The following is a 27,419-nucleotide window of genomic DNA, read 5'->3' as shown; positions in this document are numbered from 1 at the left end:
CCACACCCCAAATGTTGCTGTTTTGAGGCTCCCAGTCGTTAGTGCCCTGGGCCATCCACAGTCTTAATCCAGCTCTGCTTCAGCGAACATGACCACTCATGGCTGGCCCTCATATTTCTGTCTAACCCCCCCCCCCCCCACCGCAGGCGCACCGGCCGCCACAGCAATAATCACCTTCATCAATTATGGGACATTCTTTGGGACGAACACAGGCTCCTTTGCTGTTACGGACATATCCAGCCTTACACTGACATTTTCCAGGGAGACGGCATTCCTTAGTGCAAACTACTTTTTGTCTCCAGTTTTCACAGGTAGGTGGGCAATTGGAAGGACATTCCTTAAATTCCTCATTAGGATCAGTACATCCTAGAATAATAATAATAATAAATAAAAAAATGTACTACTTCTTACAAATAGACCAGAGCAAGATTAAGGCTTTGGGGGCTAGTGCACTATAGAGCAAAATTTGGGATTGGGGGGAGGTGGGAGGATCAGGTACTAGTGCGCAAGCCTTTGGAGTGTACATTATAAAAGGGGTGTGATCACCAGAGCCGTAACTAGACATTTTGGCACTCTGTGCAAGAAAGAGCATCGGTGCCCGCCCCCAATAGTTAGGGCATGCTGGAACTATAGGTGGGTATGAAATACTGCCGGCCACATGGCCGGCGGTTCGATTCCCGGCAGCACCCGGCCGACAACAGCAGAGTTACTGGCAGCGGAAGCCCGACAGCACTGGAAATCCCAATCGTGGATAGGTAACTACTAACTAACCTAACCCCCCTTAGGGGTGCCCAACCCTAACCTCCCCCTGGAAGTGCCTAACCCCTCCCCCTTCCCCGCTGCCTAAACCCAAGTCCCCCAGTGCCTAACCCCAAGTACCCCCTGGGTGTGCCTAACCCTCCCTCCCCCTAGCCCAACCCTCCTGGGGGGGTGCCTAACCCTAAGTCCCCCCCGGGTGCCCTAAACCTAACCCTCACCCACCCGCGGCTGTCCACTCGCGGCGCCCGGCATCCCGATCGAAGGGGAAATGTCAGGCGTCTACATCTCGACGCCCGGCATTTCATCCCTCGCCGGGATATGACAGTCGGGTATACCGTTGGCACACAGCATCTACCATCACACCTCCCCTGGAGACCCTGGGTAACCTCCATCTACCCATATAAGGCTGTATTGCACCCAGGGCTACATACTGTACAGCCGCTTACTCTGGGGAGAGCCCTGGCTGGTGGGCAGAGGGGCTGGCAGTTGGGGTATATGCAGGATAGCAGTGGGGGCGACAGGGCATAGGAGGTTGGTAGATAATGGGGGCTGGCAAGTAAGTGATATCTGGCAAGGAGGTGGGCAGATAGTGGACAGATCCCCTTAGCAGAACGGGGTGGTGACCGGAACACAAGGGCGTGTCACCCTCGTTTTGAAGGCGTGCAGAGCCCAGGGTCATAGCTCTTACTTTTATGACATTGCTTGGGAAGTACACAGGCTTCTTTGCCGTTACGGACATATCCATTCTTGCACTGACATTGTCCAGAGAGACTGCATTCCTTAGTGCAAGATAAGGGTTTGCTCCAATTGTCACAGGTAGGTGGGCAATTGGAAGGGCAATCCTTACACTTTTTTATTTTCCTTAGGATCTTGTCCTGGAGCTAATGAGGAGTATAACTCACAAGCAGACTATGAACTGTTACTATTGTGAAAAAAGGAATTTACAGGCTGCTTGTTTGAGTAATGGAAATATATTGGGAGCGTGCGTCATGGAACTGAAGGCAAACATGACCCCAACTACCCACGTGCCAAACCCCCAGCCCCCGTGTGTGATCAGGAAGGCAGAGACCTTTGAGCATATGAGCACTCATGGCTGGACCTTCCCGCCAGACCCCTCAGCAGCTGCATAGACTACCACAGAAATGGTTACGCCAGGATTGCCGACTATCTGGCTGCCCCTTCAGGGAGGTAGCAGCCAGAGTGACATGACTGGGGGGGGCATGCCAGCACACGGGGGCAGGGCCTGCCAGATGGCGAGTATTTGCAGGGTGGGGCAGAGCCACGCGATCGTGTCATTTTGGCCCCGTCCCCGCTACACAATGCCGATATTACAGGCATTGCGAAGCAGGGGGCGGGGCCAAAATGACGTGATTCTGCATGAATCGCGTCACCTCACCCCCCCCCCCCTCGCTGAGGGGGTTCCACATGTAATTGCTGGGGAGATAGGAGGGGTCGAGAGCAGCCGGGAGGCTTGCCCGTCTTTCCTGGAGGTAGGGAGCGGCATCCGATTTTCGGGAGGCTGATGACTGAACCGGAAGGGTAGGAAAGTATGGTTTACGGTCAGCAGGAACTCCTACCCACTCGCATGAGGGGGCTGCTGCTGCCTACGCATAAGCGGCAATGGGACCACCCAAGACACCAGCTTCTAGGGACTGCATCTTCTGCAGCTACTAGAACCCTGCTAGGGCTTTCCACTGGAATCACTCTGCGAATTGCAGCCTGGACTGGCAGCCCCAGGGGGAGAAGACTCCTCACCCTGGGGCTGCCTGTCCTGTGTGACTGGCAGGTAGCGCTGCCAATGGGAAACCGCTGCCAGTCACCAACTACAACTGGCTCACTGAGGGGGTGGACATTACTGGGTGAGCTTCAGCCCTAGGTAATATCCGCCATTGGTAATGCTCCCTGCTCACTGGGTCTTACTTACTTTTAGGACATTGCTTGGGAAGTACACAGGCTCCTTTGCCGTTTCGGACATATCCGTTCTTGCACTGACATTGTGCAGGGAGACGGCAATCCATAGTGCACATGACGGGATTGTCCAACGTCTCACAGGTAGGTGGGCAGTTGGAAGGACAGGTCCTATACTCCTCATTTGCATCAGGACAAGTCACTAAAAGACAAAAAAAAGAGAAGCTCACAAAACGCACAATGGACGGTTTTACTTAGATCATGACGATTGTGAACAAGCAGATGCAAAGTAAGGAGACATTGAGGCGGCTCATGCACCATGGAACTGAAGGTCAAACATGCCCTCCCTGCACATAGGCTGGCCCTCATGTGTGTGCTCAGCAGGGCAGAAACCTCTAAAGTACATGAACACAGTTTGCCCCAGAGCATCAAGTCATGCCAAAAGGACAGCAGCACCAAGACTGTCAGCACCACTGCCGGTGCATCCTCCGGGAGGGAGGGCAGGGGGCACTGTACAGGCTGCATAGCCAGATACAACTTAAGGGCCGCAAGGAAGAATTTGTGCTGCCCGCAGAGCCCTGCGCTACAGATAGCACACCCCTAGTAATGGCCTTGGTTGGCCCCCTCCTACCACCAGACCCCAAATCTACAACTACAGTGGTGATGTTACACTCCTGGTCACAGCAGTCATCACTTCAGAAAAGCACCTTATGCACCAGCTCCGAGCTGTCTAAACCTGGTCTCATCCTATATTTGTAGTGACAAACAGGGGCCATAAGGGAGAGCCAGGTGGCAGCGGCAAGGAATGCACAGGAGACAGGTGACAGATACTGGCCACGTTTGAAATGATGGAGCTGGCTGCTGGGTTGCAGCCAGCTATATATTTCAAATGCCGCTGCTCTCTCCCTGCCAGTGCATGCTGGCCCATCCAGGTCCCCTTTCAGGAAATGCTGCCCTGTTGGTTTTTATAAAGAACACAGGTATGCTGACCCCATGCCCTCTCCCCAATCCAGCCAGCCTTCCCTCTCTGCACTGCCCCCCCAATCCAGCCAGCCAGCGTTCCCTCCCTGCCCCCCCCCCCCCCACCAATCCAGCCAGCCTTCCCTCCCTGCACTGCCCCCCCACCCCTCCCCAACAATCCAGCCAGCCTGGTACATTTTGTGATGTGTAACCCATAGGCTTCAGATGGCGCTAGCAAATATCTGGAATACATGACATTCTGGAGGTTAGTAAATGGGATAGCAGATGCCTGCGGGAATGGAGGGATCTCCACATAACCTGCTGCAGTCTCCTTCATACATCGGGCCAAAACTTAATATTTGCAGTTAACCCCCTGAAAACAGGCATTTTAGTGGCTAAAACCAGAAATCTACAGTGATAAATGGGGCCCTTAGCTTTGTCATTTATAATATATATGACATTTTTTTTTCCACCCCCACACACAAATATGCTCACAGCCCCTGATAGAAATCACCAGGTGGTGATGGAAATTAGCCTCCTGTACATTGTGTATCTGTATTAGAACATGCCATTTTTATATAAATAAACCTTCCTCTTTTCATCTAAATTGTGAGAGCTGTCCCTGCTGGATCTGGAGGGTGCTTTTCAATATTCTTCTGTGGATGCTAGTGGCATCTAATATTGTGATGTATATTGAATATGTAGAATTTGCTTGGTGCACCATCTACTAGGTTCACATGTATACTGCAACTTCAGGAGTCAAGATAAGCTGCCTGATTAGTACTTTATTAGTTAGATTATAGAGAGGTATATAAAAGAGATCTATTATTCTGGAAAATCCATGTATTTCTATAATACATATATAGTGGCTGGCTATAAAAAAAAAAATATATATATATATATTAATATATATATTTTATACAGTCATTCTGTGCAAATTCTGATAAATATATATATTTTGTCTCCATAGTTCATAAACAGTCCCTAAAAGTACATTTGTCCTCCCAAAAAAAGATATACATGCCATTTTGGCATGGAGCGTCAAGCATCGGGGTTTTTCCTTACTTCCTTTATTGCTCCTCACCCTAAGGTCACATTGAGATACATACCTTCTAGGTGACCAAGCTATACAATAATGAAGACCCAAAAACAAATTCATCCAGTAGATTTTGCATGATGCCAGGACAAAAAAAAAAAAAATCTATTTTTGTCTGCCACACACACACATATCCCCCCCCCTCCCCAGAACAGCAAGTTGTACAGACCTGGTTTGCCATTGTAGTCCCCTGGTTTGTGGTCATAGTCTCCTTCTACCAGAGCCACATACAGAACTGAATGGAGAGAAAAGAAATAAAATCTCATCAATATTCTATGGTTGGGTCAACACAGAAATCATTCATATCTGCAATTCAAATAATTCTACACGATTGTCATAAATCTGCTTTCAAATATTTGAAACATGTTGATAGCCTGAAATCTGTAGAAATCACTGTACTCTATAGCTTGCATGTATCATTACTTTGCATCCTGTGTTATAGTAGATTGTAAGGTCTGACATACAGTACAGCATGTTACTTATACATTTGCGTTATGTGTTTTTTTGCAGAGCCAGACAGTGGCACCTACACTATAGAGCAGTATTATAGGTTACTAAGTAGTCTGAGCAGAACTCACCTATGCCCACACACAGGATAATGGTCTTCATTCTCTCTTCTTGGCACGGAAATTAGATTTATCTGTAATTGTCAATCAGTAAAGAGTGAGATCAGGGGAAATAGTCAGTTAGTTAAATCCAGGTATCAGCTATATCAGTGCACAATGCAGATATTATCACTTATATGTCTCGCTTACCCTTTATCTCTCATCCTGCCAATATCACCATACTGTATTATGGGGACCTTTGGCAAACTAAAGGTTTAGGCATTTTACAGCAGGAAGGAACATACACCATCTTCAGTCCCTCCGCCCAGGCCAGTCCCTCTGTGTGAAGAACATCAGGCCAGTCCCATCATGGGGACGTTATGACGCTACTGATCAGCAGTGTAACTAAGTGTCAGGGCTCATGGGGACAAATGCTTTTCGGAGCAGCTGTCCCTACACTGGAGCATTATCACACGGATCTAGTAATGTTATACAATGCTGCAACTTACAACAAAGGACACCAGAGTGCTGATGGGCATATTAATGACCTTGCCCCATAGAGATAAAGCTAATGTGGGAGACAGTGACAGAGGCAGCAGGGAGGTGGATGTGACGTACCTGTCAGCCTGAGTAGTAGGTCGGCTGGAGCCTGAAGTTCTCCTTAGCTCAATGTGCAGGCTGAATATATATATGTAACCAAACAGATAATTTACTCTATTACATAATACATTGATAATTGTGGGTGTTGGTACTGTAGCTATTGCCCAAGATCTATTTAACCTGCATTGTATAGAGTTACACAATTTCACAACCTTGACAGACTATTCATATACACCTCATTTTATGCATCATGAGTCATGATATATAGATCAGATAGTTACATAAGCGTCTTAGGCTGGACACAGAGTGGCTACAAAATCTTGACCAGTTAAAAAATGTGAAACAGCATTTTATTCTATGGGATACGCATTACAGACCCAACACTGAACCCAGAGTCTTAGTAAGGACTAACCCTAGGTAGGAGCATATATATATGTCCCCATTCTACTGGAGTACTATATTGATGTAACAAAGTTGATCTTTATAAATCCTGGGTGCCAGCAGCAATTTATGTCACATATTGGCTGAGTATCTGGTGTTTATTAGCCAGTTAAGGGTTAGCTATGGTAGTATCAATGCATGGAGTCTAAGGGACCCCCCTGGTTTTTACCAGGAACTGCCCCAGCGAGGAGTTTGATGCCAGGAGTCCAGCTCTCTAAATCTAGGAATCGGTATGAATTACCGCCGGACGCAAGTCCTGACAGCGGCTGCCCGACATGGGTGAAAATCCAGATAGTCCCCAGGTAAGTATTTACTAACCTCCCCCCCTAACCCTCCTTAGGGGTGCCCAACCCCAACCTTCCCCCCCCAGTGCCTAAACCTAACCCCCCTTTCCCGCCGCCTAAACCTCAGTCCCCTGGGGGTGCCTAATCCTAGCCTCCTGGGGCAGGGGGGGCCTAACGCTAAATCCCCCCCAGGAGCGCTAAAACCTAACCCTCCCCACAGCTGTCTGCAGCGGCGCCCGGCATCACTTCAATCGGGATTCCGGGCGCCAGTCTCGGTAAAATGACAGGCGTCTAGATTTAGATGCCTGTCATTTAACCCTCGCCGGGATTAAGCAGTCGGGGAGCCGGCCGTCGGGATTACGTCCGCCGGCTTCCCGACTGCATACCCTCTAAATACATCTTTAATGCAACTTAACTGTGAATAAAGTGGTGTGGTATAGGAGAGGGATCAGACGTAGCACGGTCAGGGGGCACAGATTCAGAACACAGGCAAATGGTCAGGGGGACTGGTTTGGATTCATGAACCAAGGAGTCAGGGAGCAGGCACAATATCAGTCAGGAACAAGCAGCGGTCTAATACATGGAATAGCAATACACAGGATAAGGAATAGCTGGAGCCGTGTTTGTGCACAGAGGGGCATTTGGTGCCACAGAGCACATGATGGTCATATGACTATAGGTATAAATTGCTGCTGAAGCCATGTGCTCGCCCCTAAGTGGGAATCAATGGCGGAGAGAGAATGGGGAAAGCGTTGGTGGAATCCGGCTTCCTGTTATGAGTCCTAAACATAAGTGTTCTAATTCCACAGGGAGCAATCGAGCATCTGGTTGTGACAATCATCTGGTTGTGACAGTCAGTACTGTCCCATATTAAAGCCAGCCAATACCTTGTAGAGGACCCTTTCATCACTGGCATGATCCCCCGGGCATAGGACTTTCCACAAGGAGGGCATCTAGATGACAGTATCTCTATATTGGGACCTTGTCACAGTCTGTTGAAATTTGTCATCCGGCTGCACACAGATTATCAGGGATTATGGGGATACAGTTACAGTGTTATAGCATTGCTGGGAACTAATACAAATTCACTATAAATTACTGCATCTCATATAAAATAGGCTACAATGACAAGAGTTTGTTGCCGGAGTTGCAGCTGTGAGAATCTGCCGGTGATAGGGTCAGCCTATCCCTGGTGTAGTAGCATGCGCCGGAATGTGCCGATACTCCCTGCTTGTACACACTGCTACACGGTCGGCGATTCTGAACATGACAACATTGACACTTGCAGATGCCCTATGGCAGGAGCAGCTTTCTCAGTCTGAACATGGCCTCTGTGCAAGTATGAGTCTCTGAACGCGGCAGTTTTCACAACACAGACCCAGGGCCGTAACTAGGAATGTGCGAGCAGTGCGGCCGCGCACCGCTGCTCACCCACAGTCCCTGCATCTGGCTAGCAGAGAGCCTGTAACGGAACCTTGCTGCCAGAATCTCCGCAGCAGTGCCCCCTGGAGAGTCCTTCAGACGTGCCCACCACTGCCCTTACAGCACCTCAGGATGCTCCGGGCCGTGCTGTAATTACTGTGGTCGTGCCCCGCCCTCCTTGTGATGTCATGCGGAGGGGGAGTGGCCAGCACTGGACGGCAGTAAATTTAGTTACAGCGCTGCAGAGAGGAGTCAGATTTTATTGAGTTTACCTCAGGCCACCTCCCCAGCACCAGTAAGGAACACCCATTGTTTTGCCTCTCCACTTCCGCTACCATCAGTCCTGTGCGCAATAGCACCTGTGTGTGTATACTCAGGGTAACGCATGCACCGTATGGGGACGCAGAATATTTTCTGCAAGTCACTTAGTTATGCGATCAGCATTACGTGTGGTTTGCGGGCACCTCTGAATTATATCCACAGTGTCCTCAGATCGCATTAGCCACATTAATGGGTCATGGCATGTACTGGTGGCACCACACAGTGCCCATACTTGCACAGAACGCATGGTTTGGGCTTTGTAAGGTGCTGGGGGAACACTAGAGGCACCATATAAATAATGCCAGCCTCATTTATAGCAGTTACTGCTCCTGCGAGTTAGGGGACATCAGGGCTGTGATAACCATTAGGCACAAAAGAGAAGAGGAAAAAGCATTGTCCTGTTATCTGGGGCACTGCTCTACATTTTTGGCTTAAAATATAACTTCCTTTAATTACAATAAAATTAAATGCTCCAGTGAAAGAGAAATGATAACACATGAACAATGGTTACGTGAAATAAAACAATAAAGTTTAAAATTATAATTAAAATATGCTCATCTCGTTTTTATGTTCGATTTGTTTTTCAATACATTCTATATAAAAGGTTTCCTTTTTCAATTGATGTGTGCTCATGTACACAGGATATCTAGCGGTATTAATCCTCATTTCAAACCATATATTTCTCGATCAGTCAGTCATATACTACAGGTGTCTCCAAAATGGAATATACTGTATAACTATAACCACAAATATCAAGTACCACCGGAATGTATCTACGGAGGACAGCATCAGATAAAGGGCCGTATTCAAATTGGGAGCGAAGAGTCCATGCTGGCGCGTGCCCGCTTTATCCCAGTATTCAATTAGGAAGCAGTGAAAACGGGAGCCTGCGGAAAGGTAAGGATCACTGAAAAAAAAAATTATATAAATTAATTTTGGGAATTTTTGTGTTTTGTTCCTAGAACCCCCTAAAGATGTCCACACATAGGGGTTCACTCTGGGTATCCCCGTTTAGCCCTGCAGAATGTGTTCTGCATTTTTAAATAGCCGAGGCAGATGTTTTTTCCCCCGACATTGAAGTTATGCAGAAGAGCACTTGGGATTATTTTTTCATTTTTTTTTTTTTTTTTTTTTTTGAGTGATCCCATCAAATTTGGGGGTACATGAAAGTGGGTACCAGCATATTTTTTTTAAGTCCCTAAAGTCATTTTTTAGAAAAATTCTGCAAAAATGCACCTGCCGCTAATAGCCTATTCGAGAAAACACCTGTCACATACTTAGAGAATAGCCCTGAACCTATTTCCCTTTTTTTAAACACTGTTTTCCCTTTTTTAACCCATTTAAATTTTTTTGGGGGGTGTCCCTATTTTTTTTTTTTTAAACTTTTTTTGACAGTTTACTTTTAGATGACATTCCCAGGGGTGCAGGCTTTTTTAAGCCTGCACCCCATAACCCCAATTCTGCCTTTTTTTATGCCATGTAACACATGGTGAAAAGTTATCCCTGGTTTTTTTTTCATAGACTTTTCACACCTGAAAAAAAAAGAAAATCTTTCAAATTGAATACAGGGATAATTGAAATACGCAAAAATTGTAGTTTAATTGTAGTAATTATTGCCGATTCCGACTTTTCGCTGTCTAATTGAATACCCCCAATAATAGGTTACCAATTTTTTAACACAATCACAATTCCCAAAAGTTACTAAGGAGACTACTTCGATGACGAAGTGACCAAGCTCCAGATTGCGAAGCTCCGGTAGCCATTGTCAAGTTCAGGTGCCGTTAGCTGTTGAGTCCCTGCAGGTGTTTAATATATTTCAGTAGTTACTTATTGCAGCAATAATAAACTAACAAGAAATTATGATTATCTGGACTAAAATATAATAAACATGCTCTTAATATATATATATGTACATGCTGTTATATTTGTCTTATGTATACTTACCCTTCTTACTGTTAATACTTTTCAGCCATAGGGGCCTATTCATCAACACAAAAAAAAAAAAATATAGTAATTTGGATTAGAGCTGGCATGGAGTTCTACCTAATTACTGGGGGAATTAATCATTTCTTCTCCCCATAACTATCTATTCCAAAAAGCTGTTATTTTTGGGATGACAGCTCTTCGGAGAATAGATACATTTCCCTGCCTATACCCACCTTACCCCCAGCTGTAATCAGCGCTCTACCTTACCCCCAGCTGTACTCAGCGCTCTACCTTACCCCCAGCTGTAATCAGCGCTCTACCTTACCCCCAGCTGTAATCAGCGCTCTACCTTACCCCCAGCTGTACTCAGCGCTCTACCTTACCCCCAGCTGTAATCAGCGCTCTACCTTACCCCCAGCTGTACTCAGCGCTCTACCTTACCCCCAGCTGTACTCAGTGCTGCGCATGTTCTGTTACATTGACAAAAAGCGGTGCATGTGCAGCACTGATTACAGCTGCGGTAATGGTGTCACCCAGCAGGTGCACAGGTGTATTCATTACTCACGGACATTTTAAAAAGATCCACACGTGGAGCTAATTTCACTTGTGATTCACCACACGATTTAATGCTGGAAGCCAATCAATGCTGGGCTTACGATGTCCATCACTAGCTTGTACTGCAATAATCACCACCATCCTGATGTTGTGATTACCTGTGAAACTTTGTGCAAAGTCTGAAATATAGATTATATAAAACACCTGTAAGATGCTGTAGCCATTTGTTACCAGCAGGAAATTCTCCTTTGGGTGGGATTGAGCAGTATAGGGAGAAATTAAAATGCCCTCTGGAAACTGTGCTGTGCCCGAGTAGGTTTGAATGGCATCCACTGTGCCCGAGAGGTTGTACCCTGACTGAGGAAGATTGATGATGGGTGTCTAGTTCAAAAGCAAACCCATCAGTATAGTCTTATCTTGTTTTTAAGTGGAGACCCAAGCACTGGGGACAGAGAGAGAGCAGCAGGTCAGTGTATGCAATATGGGGACTAGTGTATTATATTAAAAGGTTATGAAATGAGTGGTATGAGGGTTACTATTTTGTTTGTACTGGTTTGTAGGGGGTTAATGTTAGATGGGGACTGGAATCTCGGGGTTACTATGTTGTTGAGACTGGTGTGAGTGTTAATGTTCCCTAGGTGATGACATGAAGGGTTAATACTATGTAGGAAATGGTGTGCTGTGAGTGGGCAGGAGCCCGCTGCTGGCATATGGTTCTATGAAGACTTATGGATAAGTTAATATTTAACGTGGGCTGGGGGTTGTACTCCTGTGAAACGGGTGCTTCTGATGTAATGTGGGGTTCAAAGGATTTATTTAAAATTTGCTGTATATAGATGGAAGTGTAAAATACACTGGACAGTGGCCTTACGCAAATTTCCTGGCCTTGTGCAGTAATGAGATATATTACACTTAAAAGTTGGACTCACATACAATTGTACATCAGCCCCAAAGGTTTTCATGCACATTCCCTTCTTACAAGATCCGTCCTCTCTCATCACCAAGTTTCACAAATTATGCAAAAACAGTCAAGTCTGATGGCCCAATGGCGGGCCATGGGGGGGGGGGGGGGGGGGGAAGGGGAGAAACATACATACATACGTCCACAAGCCTTTAACACTTGTTGTATTTAACAAAAGAACCATGCATTTTATGCACAATTATACATTATAGGAGCTATTAGTACAATGGTCTTCTAAATATTTATGCTACTGTAGAATGGTGCTTACAATAGAACTATAACTGTAGATCAGATTGCTCTCTAATGTGAGTTCATTGAGGGAAATAGCATTCACCTATAATAAATAGGCCATTAACTTTATATTGGGGCTGGATTTGGGAACGAGGCTGTTTATGAACATGAATGCAAATAGACATGTTGCTTGGGTGGCATTTATTATACATTAATGCTGTTTGTTTATGTTGTTACTGGGGTGGAGGCTTAATAAATGCAGATACTGTGGATTTAATGTCAGGTTGAATGGGGTGAGTGGCCTGTTGTGGTCACTCATTGCCCGGCTTCTCAGGAGGGGTATAACATCTCCATTTTCCAGACATGATCCCAACATTTCAGGACCTGCAGAGATTTAGGCAACAGGAAGGAGAGAACATTACCATCTGACGACTCTCCAGCTTGTGGTGCCATGATTTGGGGGACAGTCCTGAACTGTGAGGACCAAGACCTGAATGCAGGGACAGGGGAGGAACGCCCCACAATGCTATTCCCCTTATGGAGTGCGAGCCATGTATGCCCAACAGTTACTCAAAGGCCCAGACAAATATGCACATAACATCATCTATGGTCAGTCTGATACCATCAGGAGTGGTATAGATCATTCTAAGCCCAATATTACAAGCCTGAGTAGTACATGGTTTCTGTGCCAGTCTGAAGCTGGTTCTCTTAATGTGTGGTGATCAGAATGTAACAAACATATGAAGAATGCAGGGGCTGCGCTGGTGCTGCATGTCGCATGTTTTGGTGGCGATGCGGGACTGGCAGGTCACATGTATCTCAGTATAAATCACATGAGTGCAGCCCTTATGTGTTCATTCACACTGCAATCAGCGGCACATGAAGCCTAAAGTCTCACCCGGTGACGTGAGAACAAGACAACGTTTCCCTATTGCGCAATTTCATTGTTTCAGCGCAGATTTCATAAGGTTTTATTTTTTACTGCAGATCTAATTATAGGCATTATAAATGGCAGGGACATTAGGGTGTGGAATAAATTGTAGATTGTGACCTATGTGATTGCGTAAACAGCAATGAAAGGATAGATAATTATTGCCTCTTATGTCAGGTATTAAAGACCTGAACTAGTATAAATAAAGCTGACAACTCATTTTGAGCATCGTAAACTTAGAAGGGAGGGGGTATAAAAGCTGTGAGAAAGTGCATTTTGCTACTGTATTAATTTTATTAATGCGCCAAAAACAATAGATGCAAGAACATGATAAATGGGTGTTCATCAGATTCCAAAAACAAGTTAGAAGTTATGAAATAGCACAAAGTTAGGACACAGTACATACGTTACTCATTCCTGCTCAATAACGAATACAAGCAGCTCCAGTATGCAAATGAGGGAGGAGACATGCAAAGCAGATCCCTATATTATAGGGAGGAAGATGACAGTGTCAGAATATAAAGAAACAGAGGATGATGTAGTTATACACAATTTGCGTAGAAAATGCAGACTTTTTTACAATAAAAAAAAGAACCCGAAACATTTTGCGCAATTTGCAGTTATCCGCAAGAGGATTGCAACTGTGCAGAGACCATAAAATACATAGTTTTCATTAAAGCTGTTAATAGCATGTTGAAGCCGGATGATTGGCTGAGACCGAATATCTGGCGACGCCACTTTGTGTTTTGCGATTAGAGTCGTGCGTCTGCGTTGCTACTGCATATTTTTAAAAGTCCTACCATAACCCATATGCACATTAAATATTCTTTACACATACCAAAACTTATAAAAAGGTTCCTCCGCATTTAAAGCTTAATATCAGGTTTTATTAACAAATACTTTTGTGAAATGTAATGTATACAATATTTAAGGTACATAAGCTAGTAGACATGTTTGGTACCATTCTAAATCACTGTTTATTTGCAGATTTCCAGTTCGACCCCCAAGGAAATCGCATCATGCGTTCGCAAGATATGAACTATATGACATTAGTTGTTAGAATGTAAAGATGGATGTAGTGTCTTTTATTAGTTTAAACCAGTTCTTCGGCGGGAAAACCACACAAATCATCTGAGGAACTGGGACATACCCCCAGTGATGCTATATGAACTGTCCAATGACCTGCGTCGTACCAGAAGGTCCAGGAGCAAGACCCAATGGAAACCTGTTAACTAGTTTCGTTGTTCTGTAAGGTATATAGCTGGCATACTGGTTGTAGTATGCAGCCATTCTTCTTGGATGACCACAGGCTTCTGGAGTGACAACTTTTTACTGGGACCAGTGCGCACGTTTATGTATCAGCTTATACCATTTGTATTTGTCTTTTGCGCTAGATCCAAGCGTGTAACTTTTTTATTGCAATAACAAATTTTGTGCATTGGAACCACAATATAAGTCTGGAAAGCCATTATCTCTTATACAAATTGTATCACTAAACAGCGACATTTAGGGTATATAGATTAAGGGGTATCGATAGATGGGGGCTTGCAGCTGATATCACGCCACCAAAATTCGCACGATAGCAAACGGACCTAGATTCCACACCAAAGGGTGGAAGGCGCTATAAGCAGGTAAGAACGCACTGTGTTCAAATCCCCTCTACCAGTGTTGTGTAATCGATGTCCTTTATTGTGCGATATTAAGGGGCGCTGATTAGGAACCTGGGGACAAGAGAAAGGTTTCTTTTATTGTCTGTTCGCACTTTGTGTGTTAATCGCATTATTGTGTATGCGACTAGTCGCACAATAGCGTACACGTGTATCCGGTAATACTGCCGTGGGTTTAAACAGTCATTTTGATAAATAGTCTAGTTATATGCACAGCGTGGTTAACCCCTTTAAGTTGCAACTTCCGAATTTAAGTAAAAGTTTTTCTGCGCAGAAAACAAAAAGGTGTATGAAAGTGAATGTATGCGTATGATGAAAAGGTCACTGTCTGTTGGGCACCTACAGAGAGTTTCTCTAGGCCTGACAGGGCAAGAAAACTACTCTGCCAGTGTACAGAGCAGGTACATTGTGGTATTCGGTAGCTAACCATAAGTTTCCCGTGTGTCGGGAATACGGAGGTTAGCTGTTGATCGGCCCCTCAGAGCGATCGCAAAACCCATTGATCAGTTAGGTTCTCTGGGCATTGCGACTGCACGTTTGGGTAGACAGTGATTGTGCCGGGGGCGTGTGGAGTCAAATCACTGGAAAGGGTAAGAGTTATTGGAACAATTACATGCTACCAGGGGAAAGTAACTCGAAAGTGGGAGGAGTGCGTACACGTAGCTCATTGAAATAGTGTACAAGCGAGCGGTGAAGCTTGGTTGAATTTGCCGCAAGCAGGGTAGATTGCAATAGGAAGGCATTTTGCTCCTAGTTGTGCAAGCTGACCGAAACAGCTAGTGGGTCGGCAGGCATAATGGGAGGGAGTGCGTACACGTAGCTCGTGAAAGTGTACCGGTCAACATTTTCTTAGCGATATTTTGGCATTTCCCCAGATGGGTGCCAGACAATTGCTAGTCATTGTCAACGAAAGGCTGCTCATGAAAGGACCGACATGGTCGGCAAGGCCTATAATGTATACCAAGTATGGTGTGTATGTAACTGTGTACTGTGGTGTATGGGTTAAGATGACCAAGGTATGTGTGAAGCCTTTCCCTAAAAATCGGCAGTTTTGATTTGGAGGCGCTTAACAATTTAAAAGATAGGATGTGTGTAGTCAAATTCCTGAAGACACATGTAAAGTATAATGACTGTTTAAAGTTGTGGCAGCACGAGGGAAACATGTGGCTGATTGGCGCGAATGCGACGCAAGACAGTTGTGCATGCTATGCAAGGGAGCGCGTACGCGATGCAGGACAGTGTTGTGAGCGCACCCATACCGCAAGGTAGCTCTTCCAATAGCAAAGGGAATAGCGCATGCGCACCACCACCGCCCTATGCGGTAGGTGGTGATGTTACATTTTTATAGATTTTATTATCGGCTGTACCAAGTAATTTGTACCCTGTCCTGAGTAATCATAAAGGCAAATGTGTATGTAGATGATGAACCAGTTGTAGCGTCAGCCGTTTCACATGCATCTGTTAGAGACAGCACTGATACAGGAAAGGGAAGTGACCTCACCAAGTGTAGTAGTACAAGTGATCCCACCTGCCGTAAGGATCGGTGAGAACAGTGCAATATGTAGCAGATTGAACCCCCCCCCCCTCCCAAGTACCAAGGCCAAAGTTCTCACAGTTAACTAACAGCAAAGGGGTAGGCGTCCACCCTGTCCAGACAGTAACCGTTCCCAATGGGAATCCAATTGGAGATTGTGTAGTTCCCACGAGGGAAGTAACTATGCATTGTCCATGGACGAGGGCAGAGTTACATTCCATAATGTCACATTTCCCCGATCCTAGAAAAGAATTAGCCAAGTGTCCAAACGTTTGTTAAGGATTTGGGTAATGCCCACAAGCCAACGAATAAAGATTGACGAGTGATATTACAGGCATGTCTCCCCTCCAATACCGACATGAAAAAGTTTATCACGGCATGTGTATTGGATGGAGATGACCCTTTAACTGAAGAGGATAATCAAGAAAACATTACACGCATTAATCACACAATTGGCCGTATATTTTCCAGTGGTAGTGAAATGGAGTAAAATATTCACTATCAGACAAAGGATAGTGAGTCTGCAGCAGATTATTTCACCCGAGCACTGCAGACAATCACTCAGTATACTGGTATAGAGACCACACACACACGCAGACAATCACTCAGTATACTGGTATAGAGACCACACCCACACGCAGACAATCACTCAGTATACTGGTATAGAGACCACACACCACACACACACACACACACACACACACCTTATGGATGGTCTCAGAGATAATCTGAAGACCAGGGTTCAAACCTCTCAGCCCAACTGGAGAGGAATTACGGTAGCTGCTCTCAGGGAGTCAGCTATAGGACATGACAAAACCATCCTTAGGAAGAGAGAAACACAAAATGAGAAGCTAATGGCAGTGAGCATTCAAGCTTTAGAGGAAATGTACACATCCATACCACATTCAGCAACAAGAGGCATATCAACATACCTTGCCACCAAACCCATACCATACACAGGGCCGCAACTATGGGGGGGGGGGGGGGGAGGGGCACGCGCACCCAGCACCAGTGTCCTCCAGCCCGGCGCCGCAGGGATACTCCATGCCGGACACCCACTGAGATGTTATTACCAGCGGGCGCCCGGCCCTTTCTCTGCAGCGCCGCGCTAGCCAAAGGCTGGAGTTCTCTCCTGGGTTTAAGGAGAGTGTGTGTCACTACAGGGGCAATACTATGGAGACATTACCGTATGGCCACTAGTACAGGGGCATTACAACAGGTGCACTGCTGAAGGGGGCATTACTATTGGGGCACTGCTGCAGGGGGGCATTACTATGAGGGAATTACCAGGGGGGCGCACCAAATTACTGTCTTGCCCTGGGTGACATAAACCCTAGTTTCGACCCTGCCATACACAGCCACAAACTCTTCACGCACCCCAAACCACAAAACCCATTTCAATCACGGAGGTGTTTTAATTGTAACCAATTAGGACACGTAAGGAATGAAAAAACCTGCGCTACAGATAACATTCATAGACCATAATAAACAAACAATGATGTGGGTCTGAATATATCTCTAGGCTTGAGTTAATTTTAAGAGATGGCTTCACAAATCTCAAGTATATAAGACATGAATATTATTAATAAATAGATAAATGTAAGGCTTGACTGACGGTATAAATATATCATTTAATATGCATGTTTAATCATGCCAATAAGAACACAATAGTGCACAAATTCAATAAAACAATATCATACGATTAAAAAAATGAGTTGAAGAATAAAAATCAAATGGATAAAAGTCACAAGGGTAGGGATGGGAAAACTCAGTCCATGGGACAGTAATAAATAGTCAATGATACTCCTCAAGGGATGGAATCCAGAATAATGTCCAGCTATATTGTAAATAATTACCAACTTGAAGGAGGCAAAGGTCCTGACGAGTAGGTGAAGTACCCACAGATGGTGAGGAACCTGAGGCACCGTAGTTGGAGAGATGGAAGAAGCAGGTCCGGAATCCACGACGCGGTTTCCAAGTTGAATGCAAGCCACATGCGATGGACATGCATATTAAATGATATATTTATACCATCAGTCAAGCCTTACATTTATCTATTTATTAATAATATTCATGTCTTATATACTTGAGATTTGTGAAGCCATCTCTTAAAATTAACTCAAGCCTAGAGATATATTCACACCCACATCATTGTTTGTTTATTATGGTCTATGAATGTTCTCTGTAGCGCAGGTTCTTTCATTATTTGTGGTTTTCTATTAGCTAGGAGAGTGACATCCTCCTTGAACCAGCAGCTGTCAGACAGCGCCATCTGATATATTTTTTTCTTATAGGACACGTAAGGAGATTCTGTAAAGAGGGGACAACCCCATAATTCAGGAAACTTCCAGCACTCACCTGCCCACATTGTGGCAGTGAATGCTCTGTTAGAGAGAGTGACAGTCAGAGCTAGGGGTTAGGTCATAGCCATAGTCTACAGCTAGTCAGGTTAACAGAGTACTAGGGAAGAACCTACAATGACAGTAGATATAGCTAGTACTAAACACTTTTCTTGTAGACACAAGGGCAACCAGATCAGTGTTAAATTCTCCATCAAATTTACAGGTGACCAACAAGACAGTAGGAGTAATGGGTAAAATGCAGCATTATCCTTTAACCAAATCTGCAGCGGTTACCATCGGGCCAAGCATGCTTTTCTCCTGGCAGCGGCGGCTCCTACTAACCTACTGGGAAGGGATTTGTTATGTAAAATGGGATGTGTCATTTACTGTACCCCTGATGGTATATTCCTAGATATCCCAGAGAGAGTTGAGCATGAAGTAAGGGATATATTGGACACTCCCCAAAGGTTTATGCTTCACTCTACCATTTTAGAGCAAAACCCATCTCAGGTAAAAGATGTTCTCATTACAGTGTTCCCTTTGGACTAAAGATGGCCAGGACACTGGATTAATGGCAAATGTAGCTCCTGTAACGGTTAGCTTAAAAGGTGGATGACAGGCTCCTAAAATCCCTCAGTACCATTTAAAGCCAGAGGTGGAGCTAGGGGTGTATCCTATAATTGAGAGATTGCTTCAACAGGGGATTTTAGTCCATACAGCAAGTGTAGTCCACAGTCCCATCTTTCCAGTGAAGAAGGCTGGGGGGAGGGGGTTATAGGTTAGTACAGGTCCTTAAGGGTGTAAATAAAGTAGTCGAGAGCCAATTCCCTGTAGTACCCAATCCAGCTGTCATCCTCATGCAGATGACACCATCTGCAACCCATTTTACTGTCATTGACCTATGTTCTGCTTTCCTCTGTCCCTCTTCACCCTGATTGTCAGTATCTCTTGCATTCACCTGTAAGGGGGGGTACAATATACATGGACACGATTGCCCCAGGGTTTCATACAGTCCCAGTATTTTCTCTCAAGCCTTACACAACTGTTTACATATTGGATTAGAACAGATCCATTGCCTGGTTGAAAAGATAGCAGACAATTTATTGTTGTGCTCTGATTTGTTTATGTCATGTTTAAATGATACTAAACTACTGTTGCTTCATCTCTCACAGACAGGACACAAGGTTGCTAAGGACAAATTACAGCCATGCCAGACTTAGGTTAAATACTTAGGACACTGTCTAACCCAGGGCCTATGACATTTGACAACCGAAAGAATACAGGCCATACAGACCATGACATTGCCGCAGAACCAACAGCAAATCTGTACCTTCTTGGGCATGTGTGGATACTGTAGATCATGGATCCCAGGTTTTTCTATTTTGGCCTTACCTTCACAGGAATTGGTGTCATCCTCAAAACCTGACCATGTCTCACACACACTGAGGAAACAGAGCAGGCTTTCCTTAACCTTAAGAACAGTCTGACAAGAGCACCTGCACTGGGAATACCCGATTATGGAAAACCTTTTGATTTATATTGTACAGAGGCTGATGGCTGCACAGCAGGTGTCCTCACAAAAACATGGTGATGCTAGTAGACCTGTAGCAAAATCACTCCTAAAGTGTTTAAGAAGTGTAGCAGCAACTGCTCTTTTGGTCAGTAAGAGTGAGGATGTAGTATTAGGCCATGATATGATTGTTTATACACCCCATGCTGTATCTGCTTTGCTAAACTCTGCCCAAACCAGACATGTCCCCTCAGCTAGGTTCACAAAATAAAAGTAGCTCTAATAGCACCTGCAAATATCACCATTAAACGGTGCAGTATGTTAAACCCAGCAACGTATTTACCATATGTGCCTCAGGATGCACAAAGGGTGGAGAGAGGTGAGTCACTGGTGGAAGGTGAGTTTTGCAGGTATATTGATGCACATGATTGGATGGCATATTCGAATCAGACCTTTACTGCAAGACCTGACATACGTGATACACCATTAGAAAATATAGATGTGACATTTTACACGGATGGGAGTTGTCATAGACAAACTGACACAGGAGAATTATGCACAGGTCATGCAGTTATAAATTATTATGAAGCCGAACCACTTGGTCCACCTCATTCAGCACAGGTGGCTGAACTGGTGGCATAAAGGAGAGTGTGTGAACTGGCAGAAGGCAAGTCAGCTAATATCTACACTGACTCTAGGTATGCCTTCGGGGTAGTCCACAATTTTGGTGCTCTTTGGAGTTTTCAAAATTTTATGACAGCTGCACTCACACCACATAAAAAGGACTCTTGACAGCAATCCAACTACCAAAAGGCAGTAGCTGTCAAATGTAAAGCCCATACATGTGAAGAAGACCCGGTGTCACTGGGCAATAAGAGCAGACGAAGCAGCCAAATGGGCAGGAGGGTTAAGAGTTAACATACCAGTTAATCAAATAAAGGTTTTTCCAGGTAATTGATACGCAGAAATTTATTGAGATGCAAAAACATGTGTTCCATTCAGGAAAAGGCAGTCTGGAGATCAAAGGGATGTGGGCAAGAGTCCTCTGGACTCTTAGAGATGGACAAGGTAAGCCTGTGGCTCCCAAGGCATACTACCCAAGCCTAGCTGAGGCAGTGCATGGTCTGACTCACCTAAGTAAACAAGGTATGTGCAAGTTGGTCAAAGCATATTGGTGTGCACCAGGCTTTTCTTCTCAAGCTGAGAAAAGGACAATGTCCTGCCTGACCTGCTTGAGGAAGAATGTCGGGAAGACAATACCGTATGAACCATCCCACATCCCTTGCCAGATGGACTTTTTCCAGGTAACAAATTCATATCATACAATTACCACCCTGCAGGAATCTAAAGTATGTATTAGTTTGTACAGATGTGTTTTCCAATTGGGTTGAGGCATATCCAGCTGCCACTAATACTGCTGCATTTACTGCTAAAAAGATTGTTCAGAAATTTGTATGCAGGTACGGTATCCCTAGAATCATAGAAAGTGATAGGGGTACTCAGTTCATTGGTAAGGTCTTCCAGAACATGTGTAAGTTGATGGGTATTAATAGTAGACTTTACACACCCTATCGACCGCAAGTCAGTGTCAAGGTGGAGAGGGTAAATGGTACTATTAAGAATAAACTGAGTAAGATAATGGCGGAAACTGGACTAGGATGGCCAGAAGCCTTACCGCTAGTCCTTCATAGCATCAGGACAACTCCTAGACCCCCTCTTAATTTGTCCCCCTTTGAGATACTGTTTGGGAGACAACCTCATCGGATTGTAAGTCCACAGGAACATTTGAAGAGTAATGAGGTTACAGTGAAATATCTTAGAACAATGAGTAAACAGTTGAAACAGCAGCAGAAATTAAAATTTTTGTCACCTGATATGCCAGAAACAAACTGTCATGATGTTGAACCTGGAAAATTTGTTTTGATCAGAAATTTCTTACGTTCAGGTTGTCTGACAGATCGGTGGAAAGGTCCGTATCAAGTGTTGCTGACAAGTACGACATCCTTGAAAGTGGCAGAGAGATATCTGGGTCCATTCCACTCACTGCAGGAAGGTCAACTATACGGCGTTGATACAAGGCGGAGTTGAGGCATGTAACGCAGACTTGTCAATTGCGAGCTTGTTCGGGGACAGTTAAATACTGCAGTGAGATACCTGAGCTAGGGAAATTTACAGCCCACTATTCCAGCAATGGAGTGGCAGGCTGGGGTTGCGTTAATATTTTCTTCCAGAGTTCTCATCCTTGTTTGGTTCGGGATGTCTTGTTTCTGTAATGGTGGACAGATGATGGAGGGAGAGGTCGATGGTGATACCGATGAGTGGAGTCGGGAGAAGGAGCAATACATTCACGAGGGTGGTATCTGATCAAACTCAGTACAGTAATTAAGAGATCTGTTATCCCAGAAACTGAGTCAGTGTGAAGGTCTATTGTCTGAGGAATACTGTATGTGTGCAAACTCTGGATCCCTAATTGATGAGAAGTGCATGCAGCGATACCAGTCCAAGAGTAATCTGTATTTGGGCGAGCATCCTTTAGAGGATTACCATTCCTTAGTGGTTAAGTTCTTAAACCAGACAGTGTTGGGTTTGCTCTCATGTGCCTCAGGGACAACATAATGTAGTTTTAGTACCTCTCCCATTAAAGGTTTCTGAGGTTCTTGGATTACTTAAGGGGAAACCGCTGGCCGGGAAATTCGTTAAGTCCAAGCCTCCAAATTTTAAGCTCCATCAGTACCAGGTGGATAGATCCCTGTTATGTTTAAACATCAGCAATTCCAATAAACCAGGAAATTGAGAGGTGTCCGGGAACAATCAGACAATGGCCCTCATTCAGAGGTGGTCGCAAGAAGAGATCGTTCTCTCTGAATGAGGGCGGCCACTTTTATTTAGTGTGGCCTCCTGGTCGCTAGCTAAGATGTGGGTTACCACCCACAGCTTTAGCGACAGACCAGGGTGATGGCCAAGACCATCGGGGCTTGCAACGAGACCCTAAGGTTGGGTCTCGGCAACCGCAAGGCCCAGGGAGCTTCCTGCTCTGATTGAGCAGGAAGCTCCCCACTGACATCACTGCTGATGTCAATGTGGCTGCCCACAAAATGGCAAGCGTTCCATTAGGAACGCCTCAGTTTGTGTAGCCACCCCCGCCCCACCTACAAAATGGCCCGAGCTGTCGATCAACATTGACAGCCGGCCCTTTTGTAGTGAGCTCCGGAGCGAGAGAGTTCGGCCACTGCGCTTGTGCAGGACCAAAACATCGACCCGGTTGTAAGCACGCAGCGCCTGCGACCTTGTCTGAATGAGGTCCAATGACCTTCTCACACAGAGCTGATAATGAATGAGTAGATGGTGGACTACTACGTAACATTACCAGGGGAAGATACTTCCGGTATAAAGTATATACTTAGCCCTACCAAGTTAGTGGTTGGCAGAGTACCAGAAATGTACTGTGCAGTTATTGTACAACCTAAAATGTGTATCAGCCAAATGGGAAAATTTGGCGTAGGATTTTTTGGCAGAGAATTGTGCCCGATGATAATGATGCGTTCTATCCCTTTTGTACTCCCAGACGATGTGTATTTTATATGTGGAAGGAAAGCGTACAAGTGGCTCACTCCGAGTTCTGAAGGTTTATGTTATCTGGGAAGGGTACTCCCAGAGGTTATGACCCTTATACATGGTGAAATGCTTGGTATTCATAAAACCACACCATCTCCATATCTTCATACACAGTATGAACACAGACAAAAGAAACATGTTACCTGGTGATGTACATACAGCCACACAGTTGATTAGCGAAACAACTGGCTTCCAAATTTTTGTAGCATTAGATCCCACCAGGATCACTCGGGGTACTTTAAATTTTAGATACATCCAAGACCTTGCTAAATCAATAGATAATATCACCGAGATGTATGATGACACGTTCAGGTACACTGACAAGGAGCTACAGGCCTATAAGAACGAACTTGTGCAACATAGACTAGTGTTAAATTTTTTAACAGCTGGTACTGGGTATTCAAAAAATATACTAGTAGGTTAATTGGCCCCCAACAAAATGTCCCCTAGTGTGTATGTGTGTGAGCATGTGATAGGGAATATAGAGTGTAAGCTCCACTGGGACAGGGAATAATAATAATATTATTTATTATTAATTATTATTATAATTATTATTCATCCTGCACTCCTGGGAATGTCCCCTAAAATTGTCAAAAAAATATAAAAAAAAAAAATTCAGGACACCCTAAAAAATTAACTTGAATGTTGGGGTTAAAAAAAAAAATATGTGGGACAAAATCTTAAAGCAGCAAAATAGATTCCAGAGGGATTCCCAAGTATGCAGAGGTGTTTTCTCCACTGAGTGTAGTAGCGGCAGGTGCATTTTTGATTCATTTTTAAAAATAACAACTTTTGGGACATAAAAATATGCATACACCCATTTTCATGTACCTCAAATTTGATGGAAATAGTTATTATTGAAAAAAAAAAAAGTGTAAATGCTATTCTTCACCCCCTCTTCATAAGCCGCATTTATGCACCCGCTGCGGCCATTATAAACCCCAACTTCCCTCAGCAGGCAAAAATGGGGGCACCCAAAATGATCTCTCCCCCCCACTCCTTCATGTCTGGAATTGAATAGGGAGATAAGCGGGCACGTGCCTGATACTTTACCCCTGCCAAACCTCCGGCATGAGAAAAGTCCAGTCTTTTAGCTCCAAATTGAATAACCCCCTGAGGACGCAAACTTTGTTAAAACCAATACTTGCAGGTGTATGACCAGCATAAAGCTGCATACACACACGATTATCGTTAAACTATATTGTATAACTATACAGTTCTCCTATTACACTAATATCCCCCCAGCTATGTGACAGGTGTATGGCAGCGTACAGCTCTCCTATTACACTAATATCTCCCCAGCTATGTGACAGGTGTACAGCTCCCCTATTACATTAATATCTCCCCAGCTATGTGACAGGTGTATGGCAGCGTACAGCTCTCCTATTACACTAATATCCCCCCAGCTATGTGACAGGTGTATGGCAGCGTACAGCTCTCCTATTACACTAATATCCCCCCAGCTATGTGACAGGTGTACAGCTCCCCTATTACACTAATATCCCCCCAGCTATGTGACAGGTGTACAGCTCCCCTATTACACTAATATCCCCCCAGCTATGTGACAGGTGTATGGCAGCGTACAGCTCTCCTATTACACTAATATCGCCAAAGCTATGTGACAGGTGTATGGCAGCGTACAGCTCTCCTATTCCACTAATATCCCCCCAGCTATGTGACAGGTGTACAGCTCCCCTATTACACTAATAACCCCCCAGCTATGTGACAGGTGTACAGCTCCCCTATTACACTAATATCTCCCCAGCTATGTGACAGGTGTACAGCTCCCCTATTACACTAATATCTCCCCAGCTATGTGACAGGTGTACAGCTCCCCTATTACACTAATATCTCCCCAGCTATGTGACAGGTGTACAGCTCCCCTATTACACTAATATCTCCCCAGCTATGTGACAGGTGTACAGCTCCCCTATTACACTAATATCTCCCCAGCTATGTGACAGGTGTACAGCTCCCCTATTACACTAATATCTCCCCAGCTATGTGACAGGTGTACAGCTCCCCTATTACACTAATATCTCCCCAGCTATGTGACAGGTGTACAGCTCCCCTATTACACTAATATCTCCCCAGCTATGTGACAGGTGTACAGCTCCCCTATTACACTAATATCTCCCCAGCTATGTGACAGGTGTACAGCTCCCCTATTACACTAATATCTCCCCAGCTATGTGACAGGTGTACAGCTCCCCTATTACACTAATATCTCCCCAGCTATGTGACAGGTGTACAGCTCTCCTATTACACTAATATCCCCCCAGCTATGTGACAGGTGTACAGCTCCCCTATTACACTAATATCTCCCCAGCTATGTGACAGGTGTACAGCTCCCCTATTACACTAATATCTCCCCAGCTATGTGACAGGTGTACAGCTCTCCTATTACACTAATATCCCCCCAGCTATGTGACAGGTGTACAGCTCCCCTATTACACTAATATCTCCCCAGCTATGTGACAGGTGTACAGCTCCCCTATTACACTAATATCCCCCCAGCTATGTGACAGGTGTACAGCTCCCCTATTACACTAATATCTCCCCAGCTATGTGACAGGTGTACAGCTCCCCTATTACACTAATATCTCCCCAGCTATGTGACAGGTGTACAGCTCCCCTATTACACTAATATCTCCCCAGCTATGTGACAGGTGTACAGCTCCCCTATTACACTAATATCTCCCCAGCTATGTGACAGGTGTACAGCTCCCCTATTACACTAATATCTCCCCAGCTATGTGACAGGTGTACAGCTCCCCTATTACACTAATATCTCCCCAGCTATGTGACAGGTGTACAGCTCCCCTATTACACTAATATCTCCCCAGCTATGTGACAGGTGTACAGCTCCCCTATTACACTAATATCTCCCCAGCTATGTGACAGGTGTACAGCTCCCCTATTACACTAATATCTCCCCAGCTATGTGACAGGTGTACAGCTCTCCTATTACACTAATATCCCCCCAGCTATGTGACAGGTGTACAGCTCCCCTATTACACTAATATCTCCCCAGCTATGTGACAGGTGTACAGCTCCCCTATTACACTAATATCCCCCCAGCTATGTGACAGGTGTACAGCTCCCCTATTACACTAATATCCCCCCAGCTATGTGACAGGTGTACAGCTCCCCTATTACACTAATATCCCCCCAGCTATGTGACAGGTGTACAGCTCCCCTATTACACTAATATCCCCCCAGCTATGTGACAGGTGTACAGCTCTCCTATTACACTAATATCCCCCCAGCTATGTGACAGGTGTACAGCTCTCCTATTACACTAATATCTGGACTTTGGAAGTGCCATATATGTTAATGAAAGATTATTGATATCTATATTTAGATTAATTCATTCGCTGTGTACAACAGATGTTGATTACTCTATGTAACATTTATATCTGAACACAATATCCTGCCTGAACCTTTGAAGGGAAATCCCTATTTACAATTCAAGAACTCACTTGGGATGTTGGCAACAATGTTACCATCCATTTAAAGACTTCTAACAGGAATATCACACCACACTGTGGACAACCTCTGCAATGAATGTTATCCTTATTTGAGACACATACAGCAGAATTCCTGCACACAGCAGTTTTTAATCACTATTTCTATCTTTTATCACAAAGATCACAACTTCAGGCTACTGTATATAGTATAAATCAGGGGGCACTCACCAACTTTGCAAATAGCCAGATTTTCACAGCATCAAAGTTAAACTATCAGCCTTTGTAACAGCCTTTACCGATACATCAACCATGTATCAATTCCACCACACAAGTGAATAACA

At 44.8% G+C, this 27,419-nt stretch overlaps 1 protein-coding gene across 4 annotated transcripts in view; it reads right to left on the bottom strand.

Annotated features, from left to right (window-relative positions):
• LOC148514835 (serine protease inhibitor swm-1-like) overlaps window positions 1-27,419 on the bottom strand; it is a 29,174-nt gene extending 1,755 nt beyond the window's left edge. Inside the window, exons 1-6 of one of the 4 annotated variants that reach the window (XM_088480859.1) lie at window positions 27,307-27,419; window positions 9,097-9,243; window positions 5,302-5,363; window positions 4,893-4,958; window positions 2,684-2,869; window positions 175-366 (exon numbers count right to left, since the gene is read on the bottom strand). In XM_088480859.1, coding sequence (XP_088336985.1) covers window positions 175-366; window positions 2,684-2,869; window positions 4,893-4,958; window positions 5,302-5,332 — 475 coding nt within the window. In that variant the 5' untranslated portion in view covers window positions 5,333-5,363; window positions 9,097-9,243; window positions 27,307-27,419. Of the gene's footprint in view, window positions 1-174; window positions 367-2,683; window positions 2,870-4,892; window positions 4,959-5,301; window positions 5,364-5,886; window positions 5,922-9,096; window positions 9,244-27,306 lie in introns of those variants that run through there. The other 3 variants (XM_088480861.1, XM_088480862.1, XM_088480860.1) reach the window with 3 other exon arrangements.

The sequence above is a fragment of the Taudactylus pleione genome, unplaced genomic scaffold (assembly GCF_031769625.1).
Source record: "Taudactylus pleione unplaced genomic scaffold, aTauple2 ptg000257l, whole genome shotgun sequence".
Classification (NCBI taxonomy): Eukaryota; Metazoa; Chordata; class Amphibia; order Anura; family Myobatrachidae; genus Taudactylus; species Taudactylus pleione.
The sequence above is the reverse complement of the archived record's forward strand: the minus strand, read 5'-3'. Positions and strand labels throughout refer to the sequence as shown.